This window comes from Taeniopygia guttata, chromosome 6, assembly GCF_048771995.1.
Source record: "Taeniopygia guttata chromosome 6, bTaeGut7.mat, whole genome shotgun sequence".
Taxonomy (NCBI): domain Eukaryota; kingdom Metazoa; phylum Chordata; class Aves; order Passeriformes; family Estrildidae; genus Taeniopygia; species Taeniopygia guttata.
The window spans coordinates 20,221,076-20,234,743 of NC_133031.1; the positions used below are offsets into that span (position 1 = coordinate 20,221,076).

The 13,668-nt window shown below is 40.1% G+C and overlaps 1 protein-coding gene across 1 annotated transcript; it reads right to left on the reverse strand.

Annotated features, from left to right (window-relative positions):
• Positions 1 to 173: 173 nt before the first annotated feature.
• ACTA2 (actin alpha 2, smooth muscle) lies at positions 174 to 10,801 on the reverse strand. Its single transcript, XM_030276044.4, has 9 exons — positions 10,670 to 10,801; positions 7,958 to 8,129; positions 6,147 to 6,275; positions 4,783 to 4,893; positions 4,192 to 4,276; positions 3,946 to 4,107; positions 3,506 to 3,697; positions 2,386 to 2,567; positions 174 to 1,621 (listed from the first exon to the last, which is right to left on the reverse strand). The coding sequence occupies exons 2-9, from the start codon at positions 8,084 to 8,086 to the stop codon at positions 1,478 to 1,480; spliced, it is 1,134 nt and encodes a 377-aa protein (XP_030131904.1). The 5' UTR covers positions 8,087 to 8,129; positions 10,670 to 10,801; the 3' UTR covers positions 174 to 1,477.
• Positions 10,802 to 13,668: the final 2,867 nt, after the last annotated feature.

Here is a 13,668-nt window from a genome sequence, read left to right on the forward strand (position 1 = left end):
TTTGGGATAGCAGGGATGCATCAGAGTCCCTTGGAGAAATGTGTCTTCTCCAGCAACCTGCCAGTAGAGACTTTAAACTGCAAGGCACTTCTTATCCTGAAAAGGATTTCCTCAATCTATCTAGAGTTAGATAAAAAGATCTAGACAGAGTTAGAAGGAAGAACCATACAAAGTTGTTTACTTTTACAAGAGTTTATTTAGTCACTGTTCCAAGAACCTAGATGATTTATGCTTTAAATAAAAAGGTTAGTACAAAGAGGTTTGCAACATGTGCTAACAGTCGGGAGCTGGACAAGATGTGGAACCCCAAGGTTATGAAGACATGGTAAATAACAGGTGCTGTTGCAAAGAGCTTACAGTTTGAAAGGTAACAAGTAACAGGCAAGTGAGGTAAACTATTGAGTTGAGAGAGGAAAATAGGTTAATGAAAATAAATATCATCCTTTATCCTGGACTCTAATGAAAATAGATTGCAGCAAGTTCCTTAGAAGTGACCTTTTCCAGGCCTGTCTCAGTTAATTCTTTATTCATATATATATATATATACTTCTAAGACGGTATTATTGGCTTCAGCTTCTAAGCATATACTTCTAGCTGATGTGTTGAAGATTATAAATGGAATCAGAAAAATCACAGGAAAATAAAATTGTCTAAATTTTTTTAGCTGCTTTGAACACATTACTCCCCCCCCCATTCAAAAAAAAAAGTTCTGAAGAAAAAGTATATTAAGCCAGCTTAATTATCCTTTATATCTTGCTAGAAATCACAAAATAAAAATAATAGGCTGCACTCATCCTGAGGGCATACAATAGGAAAGTCATATGTTTACCTAGTGTTTAGATATGCTCCCAAAGGAACAGGTTTTTTTCTTTAAAGAAAACACAGGATTGTTAGGGTACATATCATACACCCCTGGGCCATACACTGTGAGAAATTAGCTTTTCCAGCATGACAGCTGTGAAGTAAGAAGTGACGTGGATAGATAATATTTCTGTATAGAGCAGATACAAAGCAGCATGCCCATGCTCATCCTGATATTGAACAGATGCTGTGCTCCTTTGGTACTGCCTAGAACTTTGTAAGAACCACGACTGGTTCTGTCTGCACATTAAAAAGTTTCCTGAGGCTAAACTTTGAGAACATGCAGCCTGACAGGTGAGCATCTTCTAGCATTGGTATCATCGAGCTAAAGGTTACCACCATTTCTGTTAAGCCCAGTAGAGTGTAATAATAAATTCATGTCACAAGATGGAGCTTCAAGCCAGCTGTAATGGCATCTCCACACACCCACAGCGTGGCTTTTGCTTTTGTTTTAAATAGGAGCAGCAATTTCATAGCATATTTAAAATTTATTTTAAGAACTACACAGTATCCAATTAATTAGATTAATTATGATGAAGGATTTATGGAATGAAATTATAAGAATGTACTTTCCTGAATACATTCACACTAAGGAGACATATAAAGAAAAAGCAATTTAAAAGCATTTGCGGTGAACAATGGATGGGCCAGCTTCATCGTATTCCTGTTTGCTGATCCACATCTGCTGGAAAGTAGAGAGGGAAGCAAGAATAGAGCCTCCAATCCAGACTGAGTACTTGCGTTCAGGAGGAGCAATGATCTGTTTAAGAAATAAAGCATTAAGTACAACTGTCTACTATGAATACAATACATTTTTTATACAAAAATACTAAAGCAGTGGTCTGTGATATTGAGAAAAACACTGCATCTATGTGCTAGTGCTATCCATTGCTGCAAGCAGGAAAGTTTAGAATCTGTTTTATAAATCTATACCCTCAAATTCTCTGCCTAACTCAGCCTCCTCAGTGACCCCTATCCCTGGTGCACTCATGTACTGAGCATATATGAGAAAAGGGGAGATAATTGCTCTGGAAACACACAATGACAGTCCAGGTGAGCTTGAAAAGATCAATGACCTATGGAGCACTCCTTTTGGTATAGTTGATAAAATGTTTGTAAAGCAAAGAACAGAAGATTTGAAGCAGCAGAATAAAGATTAGTTTGTCAGGGTGCCTTTCTTTTTCAAACTTGTAAGCCAAAGACAAAAACAACATTTCCTCTCTTCCATGTCCATCAGACTAGAAGGGCTGAAGAAGCTCACATAGATCCCCAGAGGAAAATTTATGCTTCTGGGCTCATGCTGTTCTTTGGCCAATTAGGACATTTGATCAAAATCAAAATGAACAAGGAAATGAGAGAAGGCTCTCTTCTTTCAACACCAAAGTTACCAGTTGGTGATTATTTGCTAAGTAATCCAGATGTAAGTCAAAATACGTTAAAATATCTTACTTTGTAAAGTGTTGCATGTTTCACTAGATCTAAATGCCAGCTCATATAGTCTACAAATGATTGCACCATACATACCTTGATCTTCATGGTGCTAGGAGCCAGAGCAGTGATTTCCTTCTGCATCCTGTCTGCAATACCCGGGTACATGGTGGTGCCTCCAGACAGCACATTGTTGGCATAAAGATCCTTTCTGATGTCTATGTCACATTTCATGATGCTGTTGTAAGTGGTTTCATGAATGCCAGCAGACTCCATGCCTGGGGAAGGTACAGAAGAACACTGAGGAAGCAACTCCATACAGATACTTAAAATTGTTAATGCAGAACTGACATGCTGTTTTTAATGACTCTTTGAATGACATCAGTCTCAGAGCTTTGGAAAGCTGGAAAGTCATTTTGCAGTTGCCTAAATTATTTGCTCAAGAAGCTCCTTGGTGTACAGCCCTCCTCTCCCTCTTATACACAACAGCTCCTCCTGAAAAAGAAAGTTGGAGTGTGGAATAGTAAAGTTTCCATTACGCTTCTGCAGGCAATCTCAATTGTCCTAAGAATTCCTTATATGGTCTTGGAATAATTTGGGGTTTTTTTTCTTTTTTTTTTTTCTTTTCAAATTAAGTCAATTCGGAGACAGAACAGTCACAATATGTCCTAAAACCTCTAGGTATGCAACGCTTTATCTTCGAGTTGAAATTCTGCCTATTGGCAGAACTGACACTGGATTTCTGTGTGATCTTTCTGTGTCACCTTTCTGTGTGACCTAGTTGCAAATCTGCCTTCATGGATGTTGATTAGCATGGCATTGTCTTGGCTTTACTCTGGATAGGCGATGAACCGTGGATTCAGGATTTGGAGCAGTCTTTTGGAAAAGTAAAAGTAGGTCTTGCTACCTAAATGCTCCTCCCACCTCTTCCCACTCCTGGCAAGCACATTCAAACATAGAGAATGGCACAGGCACAATGCCAGAAAACAGGAATAAACATAGCGGGTTTATTTTGGGAAAGCATTTTGGCTAATTGTTTAATGTGAAGTTCTTCCCACTACATTAATAGACCTGTTCTAAAAGATTGTTTTATAATGGGTGCTAGGACATGCTCTTGTGTAGGTCTGGGTGAGTTAGTAATGGAGCACAAGCAAAAGGAAATTGGGACTTGGTATTTCTGTGTGGTTTACCAAGGCAGAACAGTCACTGAACCTACCAATGAAAGAAGGCTGGAAGAGGGTCTCTGGGCAGCGAAAGCGTTCATTTCCAATGGTGATCACCTGACCATCAGGAAGCTCATAGCTTTTTTCCAGAGAGGAGGAAGATGCAGCAGTGGCCATCTCATTTTCAAAGTCCAGGGCCACGTAACAGAGCTTTTCCTTGATGTCACGGACAATTTCACGCTCCGCTGTAAAAAGGATTCAATCTTTAACATGGCATTCAGGAAGGACCCAGACCTGTTGACTGGTTGTTCCCTTTCATCCTCCAACACCCTGCCCACATTTTAAACAAATCCTCTGCTAATCTTTCAAGGGACCTTCATGTTGGAGACCTTCTCATGCCTGTTCAACTGCAGAACCGCTGACAGTCCTTGTGAGGCCAGGGGAACCAGTGCCCAAGAACAATGCTCCTTCTCGGCCAGCAGCGTGTCCTTACCAGTGGTCACGAAGGAGTATCCCCGCTCCGTCAGGATTTTCATGAGGTAGTCAGTCAGGTCCCGGCCAGCCAGGTCCAGGCGCATGATGGCGTGTGGCAGGGCGTAGCCTTCATAGATCGGCACATTGTGGGTGACACCGTCCCCAGAGTCAAGCACGATCCCTTTGAGATGGTAACACACGGTTCATTCCCATCATCCCCACGGAACTATTTCAAACACCTATGCCGTGTTACCCTGAGGCTTACCTGTGGTACGTCCAGAGGCATAGAGGGACAGCACAGCTTGAATAGCTACATACATAGCTGGCACATTGAACGTCTCGAACATAATCTGAAATGCAATTAAAATAATTGTCTTTAACACTAGAAGGTTTAGCTTAGCTGAAGCAATTTACTGAAAAAGAGGTACAATACAAGATTTTCATATTTCTCTACGTTTGGTAAAAGCAAGAAAGGAAAATACAAAATCTAAATCCAAAAATATTTGTCCTGTAAGGTATCTCCCTGGATTTGGCTTATATCTTTATCACATTAATATAGCCACATGCACATATTAAAGATAATTTTGTAATAGGCCTGGGCATAAAAACAGATTAAGATGACAAAGTTTGGACTGACTGGAGTGCTCACATTCAAAGTGGATACAGTGATTTTCTAAACTATATGTAATAATATGTAAATATGACAGGTGGTTGCCATGTACTTTCCATCTTCCATAACAGAGAGAGACAGACTGCTGGACAGTGTGACTAACTGGAATGTGTGACTGTGAATGTGACATTCACATCCTGTTGAATGACAAGGTTAGACTATTCCATAGCTTTAGTGCGAGCCCACCTGTGTCATTTTCTCACGGTTGGCTTTGGGATTCAGCGGTGCTTCGGTCAGCAGAGTCGGGTGCTCTTCAGGTGCAACCCGGAGCTCATTGTAGAAAGAATGATGCCAGATCTGAGGATAGTGAGAGAAGCCAAGGGAAAGAAACACCATCGGTCAGCAGCTCAGCATCACTTCCAGACAGGTACTGAGCTCCAGCACTCTGCTTACAGCTCTAGATATAGGCTGGTGATGTTTCTCAAGCAGTTGTTCTTACTGCCTACACAGAGACTACCAGAGTAACTGTAGAAAGAAAATCACCATCCTTATGCTTTACTACCATAATATATGGCTTATTTTAAGGACACATAAGGAAAATTAACACAGTAGTCTTACGATAGAAAAGACAGAACAAGACACACTTGGTTCCAGCTATGCTATTTGACTGAAAGGGAAACAGTTCCAGAACAACTCAGAGAACATACACAGATTTCAATAGATAATGAGTCTCTTGACAGTTTCTTCTTTTTGAATTCATGAAAAGAAATTAAAATAAATGGTTTGTGAGGTTGAAAGCCAACTTGTGTTTATCACCTCCACATAACTTGTTCCTACTATAAAAATCTGAGGTCAAACTGGGCAGTGAGGATGTTAATACACTGATAAGAAGTAAAACAACCAGGGATTTCAGTCTGAAGGCCAAGAAGTTTTTGCTAAGCTTTTGTAAGTTTGCTTTGCTAAGTTTTTCAAGCTGGTGGTCATTAGGGACTGGTATGTTTGGCATCTAAAAGATTTTGCTTTCAAGAAAATTCTACAATACTGAGACTCATTAAGTGCTGGATGACTCCACACACTTATAGTGTGTTGGGATGTCCAGACTTCCAAATATCCCTATTTTCACAGAACATTAAATGGAGATACCACTTTAGAATCTTAGAAATTATATTATCTGTACAGACTATGACTATAAACATGGTTCTGGAAGCCTTTCAGTCAAATACTGGCTCTGAAATGGATGCATTGCACTGCAATATTGCTAATCTTCCAAGCATTAAAAAGTATGTATATAAACACTGCCCTTCTCATCAGAATCACATACATGCGTTGCATTTTTGCAGAAGCAGGTAACTTCTTAAATTCCATTTTTTACTGGCAATTTGATCTATTCCTTTTCCTTTCTTCCTTCCCTTCTTTCTCCCCCTGCCCCCTTCTCAATAACTAGCAAAGATCAGGCTGGAGTAAAAGAACTAATTACAATTTTGGTGTACTCATACTGATACTCAAGCTTTAGACACTTTAATCTAAAATTTAGAGGATATTCTGTAAATATTTGGATCAAATAGTTGTGTTTATCAGAAGTACACATTGGCTTTTCAAAGCTGAAATACCTTCTCCATGTCGTCCCAGTTTGTAATGATGCCGTGCTCTATGGGGTATTTCAGGGTCAGGATTCCTCTCTTGCTTTGAGCCTCATCACCCACATAGCTGTCTTTTTGACCCATACCAACCATCACACCCTATAAAATAATACAAATTGTGTTAGTCTCTCAGGGAAAGGTGTCATAAAGTAGACAGAACATTAGCTGGGAAATAAATCCAGTTGCCAGTTATACTAGTTACAATATAATTTACTATTACTGACAAATGGAGTATTATGTATTGCTCTTAAAATGCCAGTATTAAATGTTTGATTATTAAATCTCTGGAGTTCATATTTCCACTACAGTTAAGTAAACAGAGTAAGTACAATATTAAATGCATCAAGATAAAGTGGGAAAACTGAGTTGGTTTATGTTTGTTATCATTTAGGAATGAACAGTGTGCTAAATGACAATAAAGTGAGGTAAAAGCAGAAAGTGATATTGTGCCATCTAAGGGTCAAGATGGAGTGATACAAACTTTACATTTCTCAAAGCTTCAGTTTCAACATTTTTTAATCCTCTATTTGAATGCCATAATACTGTAATTAGGGATGGACAATTTAAATCTACTCTGTGGACTTCTTTACAGATATTTTCATGGATCCTGTAGAAATTATTAAAGGATCAGAAACTGGAAACTACTCTGGATATACACTAGTCTCTATGTTAAGATCAGAAATAATGAAAGAAAAATAGAATATAGTAGGATTCTTTAAGTGCATAATACTCCTATCAGAACTTATTAATTACAGATTCCAAATCTTGGCATTTCTAAATCCATGTCTTAAAAACAGGCATCCCAGATTTACAATTTTTAATGGGATGATCTCTCCTAAATGATCAGGAAAGAAAGGTTCTAGAAATCTGTATTTGTTTCTACTGTAACTATATGGCTTTGTTTTAAGCAATTATTATCATTTACACTAGCTACAGATGATGGCATTTGAATGCACTTTCCAAATTATGGTAATTCCCAGAGGCATCAATTAGCCCTCCAGTCCTTTTTTCTATATTGAAAGGCAGGTATTTCTCCAATCCTGGAGAACTTAAAATGCATTTGCTGGATATATAAGGTCTTCATCTTGCAAAGAGCTTGCCTCTTTTCCCCCAGGGCCTTGGGTGACTTAGAAGCAATTAGGTGGATCTGTTAATTACTGGGATTAGTTTGTCATGACCTAGAAAAGCTGCTTATGGTGATCTGTCTCACATACTCTCTATAATTAACAGCTCAGATAATAAATGTCTTTTGCAAACTATTAAAATATAGTAGAATGCATCATATACTCAAATATAAACCTTGAAGCTAAAGAAACTCAACCCTAGACAAGTACCCATTTCTGGTACTTATTCATTAATGAATAAAGTCAGAAAGGTTAGGAGGAAGCTAATTGAAAACTTCTGCTTCCTGCTTTAGTCTTCCACACATTACCTATTATCAGCTTTAAGGGCAGTCAGAATTTCTAGATGTTCCTGTGTTGGGCTAATTTGGATTTTGGATTGGGTTTCTTTAAACTAGTTTTACTCACCAAGTTCTCTAGGTGATTCAAAATTAAGGGGTAGAGAAAAGATGGCATAGAAGAGAGTGAAAAGATTTTAAAGGATTTTTTTACAGGGCAAGAGACCTCCTTTGATTCAGGTGAGTGTGCTGCTGGACTCATTTTGCCTGGAAATACTGTGTTACACAGATCAGCCCATGCTGGACTAGCCCCAGGCACAGATGGCCCTGGCTGAAGAGCTGGGGACAGGGCAGCAAAGCCTTCTACAAAGTAATTCATCACCTGGTGCCTGGGACGACCCACAATGGATGGGAAAACTGCTCTGGGAGCATCATCTCCAGCGAAGCCGGCTTTACAGAGCCCCGACCCGTTGTCACAAACAAGGGCAGTGCTGTCCTCTTCCTCACACATCTTCTACAGCAGTGCCTGCTGGCCTTCCCGACAGAAAACAGCCCTATGAAAACAGCAGGGAAGAATCAAATCAGAACCAAAAATCACACTCAGGTAGCAGAGCCACCCTGGCTACCAGAACCTGCAAGGAGAGGTATGGTCCTGGGCTGGGAATCGCAAGGATGTGGGGCTGTGGGAGGGAATGGGCTTCCTTCTGAAAGCATGAGAGGTATTGGCCATGTCTGTGTGCGCCAGAGATTATCCAGGGAATTCCAGAGGAGACTTCCAGCCCTGTGGCACGGGCAGAGAGATCGGGGAGCAGCAAATGTTTACCTAAATTTGGTCTCAGAAATCCACGGCTGGGGGAGGGAGATAAAAGAGAACACTGGACTGACAGCTGCAAAAACAAAGGTTCATTTGCATTTAATTCAGCACAATTTCTCCTGCTTTTCTATCGCCCTGACAAAATCCTGACACATGTGGATAGATGTTAAAAGGTAAGAGCACTTCAGCTTCCCCTTCTAGTAGTGGGCTTTCCAAAAACTAACTACATTAAATGCTGTGCATGTACCAGGGGTGTTTTCCTGATGAAGATATTAATCCACTGGTTAAGATGGCCAATTAAGTTTACATTTAACATTTTAAAAAGGTAGAAATTTTCCAAATAAAAAAGGGGAAAAAAAAAAGAAGAAGAAACTCTTTTCTAGATCTCCCCTAATCAGTCAGAAAAATAAACCCACATTTAAAATTAAGCCAGAGACAGTATGTGTTTTAAAAAGAGGCCATAACGTCTGCTCTATCATCATTTCAAAGCAGCTAATAAACTACATTTGTAGAGTGACAGGACAATTTATGTTGGCTCCTTGGCTCAGTAAAAAAACTGTTTTCTTGCTCTGGCAACAGGAAGATAATACGGGTAATAAAAATGCTTTGGAGGCTTTGTATTGAAGTCAATTACAGAAACAAGCACTGAATACCAGGACTCAAGAAGAACTATTTGCTCACAATTTATAGTGTGGTAGGGAATCACTTGGCCCACTCCAAGGCTGGGCTTCCATGCAGAGTCCAACAAATTGCAGTGTGTTAACAGCTAAGGGAGACAGCTGTCATCCACGGACCAGCTGGCTCCACATGCAGTCTCCAAAACCTTCTGCTGCAGGAATACTGGAAGTGCAGGCAGAAATGAGAATGGGGCCAGCAAGAGCCACGGCCAGTGAGCAAGGGAGGCCACAATCTGTTTAGCCTCTACAATGGATGGAACAAGCACAGAAGTTCTCCCAAATGCTTCATTTGAGATTCTCTGTCTCTCCCCAGCCAGGCAGCCACGAGACGTGGCTGCAGCCCTGCTCCTGCTGGCTGCGTGGGCAGAGCTCCCAGGAGAAGGCAAGGATAGGGAAATCCTAACTTTGTGTTACAGATATTTTATCATTGTAACTGGAAGGAAAGTAGGTTGCAATTTTTTTTATTTATTAAACTACTTAGGCTCTTTATATTAAAATATTTACTGAATGGAGTACAACTGTTATCTAACATGAATGAACAGACTGGTTTGGACAAACCATTTCCTAATTAGGAAATATGCTTTTCAGCCGTCTGTTTTTGGAACAGCGTTTGAGGTCAGGGGGGGTTGCTCAAACCAATGCAGCTAATGCAATGCCAAAAATCACTTGGGGGAGGGGAAGAAGGGGGCAGGAAAGGCTACATTTCTGGGCTTAGTGGACTGTAAATGAAAACCATATTTAGTAATAAAGCACAAAAAGCTGAAAAATCAGACAGAGGGCTCTGCTACCAACCAATGAGTTACAGCTCAGGACTGCCATGGCAGGCAAATGTCACAGAGACTGTGGAAGAAAGGAAATTTTTCTCCCAAGTAAACAGAACAGTCTTTAGCCTCTTTCTTCTCCCTGTTTTGCATGCAAATATAATCAATCACCTCACCAATCTACCCAATAAATTATAAAGGGAACTCCAGCTCCACAAGCGCTGTGTGTAGCCTGTTAATGAATATTTGGCATTTTACAGAACAGTAGTTTCATATACATAGAGACAAGGATGAATACACATGCATCCTCATTTCATCCTACTAGACACTGCTGATTTGCATACTTCCAGCTCTTCCTGCAGTCACATTCCATGAAACACTCTTTTCTCTCACACTCGACTGAAAGCACTGAAGTAAATCTGCTAAGAAACACTATTACCCCATCAGGGGTATTACTATACCCCATCAGGAACTCTGTCCCAGACTAATACCCCAGTGTCAGACAAGTTCATTTAAACCAGAATATATCTGCAATTCCAGTGGTGGCATTACACAAGCCATTTTTTATATAGTTGCTGAAGTGCTGGTAGAAGCAGTAAAATTATTAGGGTATTTTTTTCTTTTAGGGTAAATTATGAGGGTAACTTTTCTCTTCCTTACAGAGTATAAAATAAAGACAACTCAGTACAGATACTAAAAGTATTTTATCAACTCAATTCTAATAAGCCTTTTAAGCAATTACAGCACAGCAGTGCATCCTTCTGAACAACTTCCACTTGACATTATTTAATTGAAATCCTCCAGCAACCTGTAAATCATGCCATTGGTTCCATGCCACTTACCCTGACAGCGCTTGGCTGAGGATGGCTGCTCTAGGGTGGTACACTCCGTATCTCAAACCTCAGAGGTTTTATAGCCCCTTCAGCTCTTCTCCTCCCACTAGCCTCCCAAACAAGGAGCAGAGACAGACAGAGACAGAGCTGAAGTCTCTAACAAAACCATATAGGGACCTTAATACAAAAAACTCTAATCTGGGTGGCCACAGGCCCTGGGTCTCTTCCACTGCATTCCAGTGTAGAGCTCATGAAACAGGAGGAGACTTTCAGCTGTGTAAGATAAACATTTAAAAACTTCAGGAGAGTTGCTAAAATACAGAGAAAGTGTGCCCACAGTAGACATCCTCTCGCAGGACGATCATGTGCTCAAACAAGAGAGGTCCAGGACTCCATAATAACATCCAAGAAGCAGAATGAGAAATTGGAAAAGCAGTCATTTATAATAGGGAAGGTCTTTTTAAACAAACACCTTGCTGTCATTAAAGATTTTGATAAAAACAATGAATAAATATTTTTGGCCAGCTAAACAGCTGCTCAATTTTTCTACAAAGTCCCTTTAAAAGCTTCTAATTTTTCATGTATAATAAATATTGCCCACAGGTGTAAGGGTAATAAAAAAGTACCAGCTGTTGGATAAGATTCACAGAGAAATCTTTGAAGGTTTTGAAAATGTTTAATTAAAAGATTGTTATTAGCCTCTCTGGTCTGTGATGGGTTAGAATCCATTCTGTTTCTCTGAAAACTTATTTTCCAGCTCCAGGTTCTGCAGACCAAATTTGCCCTAGAGCTGCTCCACTGATGCCCACAAATCTGCACTGTCAGAAACTTACATCTCAAGTTGTTCATAATAAAGTTATTTAATTTTATAACCCCAGCTATCTTTTTCACTGAACACATTTTTAGCAAACAAAGGAACAGTTCTCATTGTACAAGTTATTTTCAGCACAAGCCTGGATTTCTACAGCTGTAGCCAACTGTTCTGTGGACAGATTAATTCTAGTGAAGCAGCCCTTTCACAGCCAACAATGTTTTGTCATTAAGTTTGTACAACAGATGAGAAACAGCATCTCTTAACTCCAATACAAAACCTTAAAAATTCAAAAGTTCTCCAAACACACAAGCCAAGAGAGATGTGATAATCCAAGTAAGAGCCTTACTTTGCAAGTCTTGTTACAACAGGGAGAGGCACCGTGCATTTGTTTATGGAGTGCTGGCTGCCTAACTGAGAAGCTTTCATGAAAAAAAACCTCCCAGAAAACCACAGTGAAAGTTTTTCTGATGTGAAAAATTTAAGGAATAAGCTGCTAGCAGAGATAGTAAATAGGCAGGATTATGGATTGAACACCAAAAGGAATTTAACTTTTAAGGAAAGGAACTTTTAAGGAATGTATCTGCTCTGGAGAGTCAGAAACAGAAGCTAGCAAGCGTTGGAACATGAGCCATGCAAAAGCTATTTATTATTTCACTTCCATCATCAGGGCAAAAGACAGGTATACTAAAAAAAAAAAAAAAAAAGGGAAAAGAAAAAGAAGAAAAGGAAAGAAAATCTAAACAGGCCCTTTTTTGCATATCCCCAACTGACTTTCAAAGGACAGCCAAAATCAAATTCTTTGTTTTTTAAACAACACTCAACAACATAGCTGAGAAAACTTGCATACCTCATACAGAACATATGGTATTAGATCAGGGAAGCTTGGTCAAGGGGAAGGGAAATTTCACACAGCAGAACCCATCAATGCAGTATCATGTCTGATGTCTGATTTCAATACAAGCATCAATTACCTTCTAGATCAGAAGAAACACACTCCAAGGTTTTCAGAAACATCATCCTTGAATATCTAGACTGGGACAAAGATTCAAAAGAGCACAAACTTTCTGCCTTACTGAGCAGAAGTTCACAATCCCAAAACACTTGGTGGTGATGCTACTATGGTGGGTCCAGCACAAGTGAGATTGCAGAGCCAAGTAAGCAACCCTTCAGCAGAGCTGGTACCTCACCCACACTGCTCCTTGGCATAGCTAGAAATACAGGCAACAGTTTTCCACCTCTGTGCACATGAAGGAGACAGTGGCCACGCAGATACCAGAGACTGGACCTCTGTTAAGCTTCGTCATGATTGCTGTAACCTTACCCTGGTGCACACTACAATTACTGCTGGTGGCAGTGGTGGCAGCAGCACCCCCTTGGCTGCTTTGAGGAATGGTTATTTGGGTGGGGATCACACATCACCTTCCCTGTCATGGGCACCGAAGATTTCAGGGTGCTCATGAAAAAGATACAGCTGACACAGAGTCTCACTGAGAGCAGGCAGTTATTGATGTGGTGATACAGAGCAAACACCAGCTCCTTGGAAGGAGCTGCCATGTGAAGGGTATTTGTTAGGGACAGGCACAGGCAGACTAGAAGGAAGAAGTAAGCCCAGAGGCTGACTGAGCAGTAGTGAATGGATACACAGCAACAGCAGAGGGAAAATGCAGAGGTGCTGCCCAGCCACAGCTCCAGAGCACAATGAAGAGCATTGCAGGCAGCTTGTCCCTGCAGTGGGACATTATGGAAAATGCCAGGGCAGGCAGGAAGGAAGGCAGACAAATAGGTGAACTATACAAGGAAATTAAGTCAGGCCAGCTTCAGGGACATTATAGAATAAAAGAATTTCTTTTCTTTTTAATGGCTCCATGCTGAAGTTATGATCACACAAATATTTCTATACATAAAAGCTCATGTGAAAAAAATTACATTAGTAGCTTATACCTTTCTTCTCAGTAACTTAGGTCATTGCCAAAGGGGCAAGGGCAGAGGGAAGAATGAACTCAGAAGAATGAGACATGAATGAGAACCTAAAAAGAACTGCATATAAAAAGTCTGAGAATCAAACCTAGGTTCTGGGGATCAAACCTCTGAACTGTCCTCTGCAGCTATGGACAAACAAGAGCTCATCTGAAACATATCTATATATATAGAGTGGGGCTTTGGGGTTTTTGTTTGTGTTTTTTTGTGTTTGTTT

Bases quoted from the DNA above. Each gene is read 5' to 3' on its own strand.
- ACTA2 (XM_030276044.4), bottom strand. From the start codon at position 8,086: ATGTGTGAGGAAGAGGACAGCACTGCCCTTGTTTGTGACAACGGGTCG. The intron at 4,894-6,146 runs GTATTTCAGCTT...CACTATCCTCAG, and splicing joins ACTGGGACGACATGGAGAAG to ATCTGGCATCATTCTTTCTA. The intron at 4,108-4,191 runs GTAAGCCTCAGG...ACCATCTCAAAG, and splicing joins TGCCTCTGGACGTACCACAG to GGATCGTGCTTGACTCTGGG.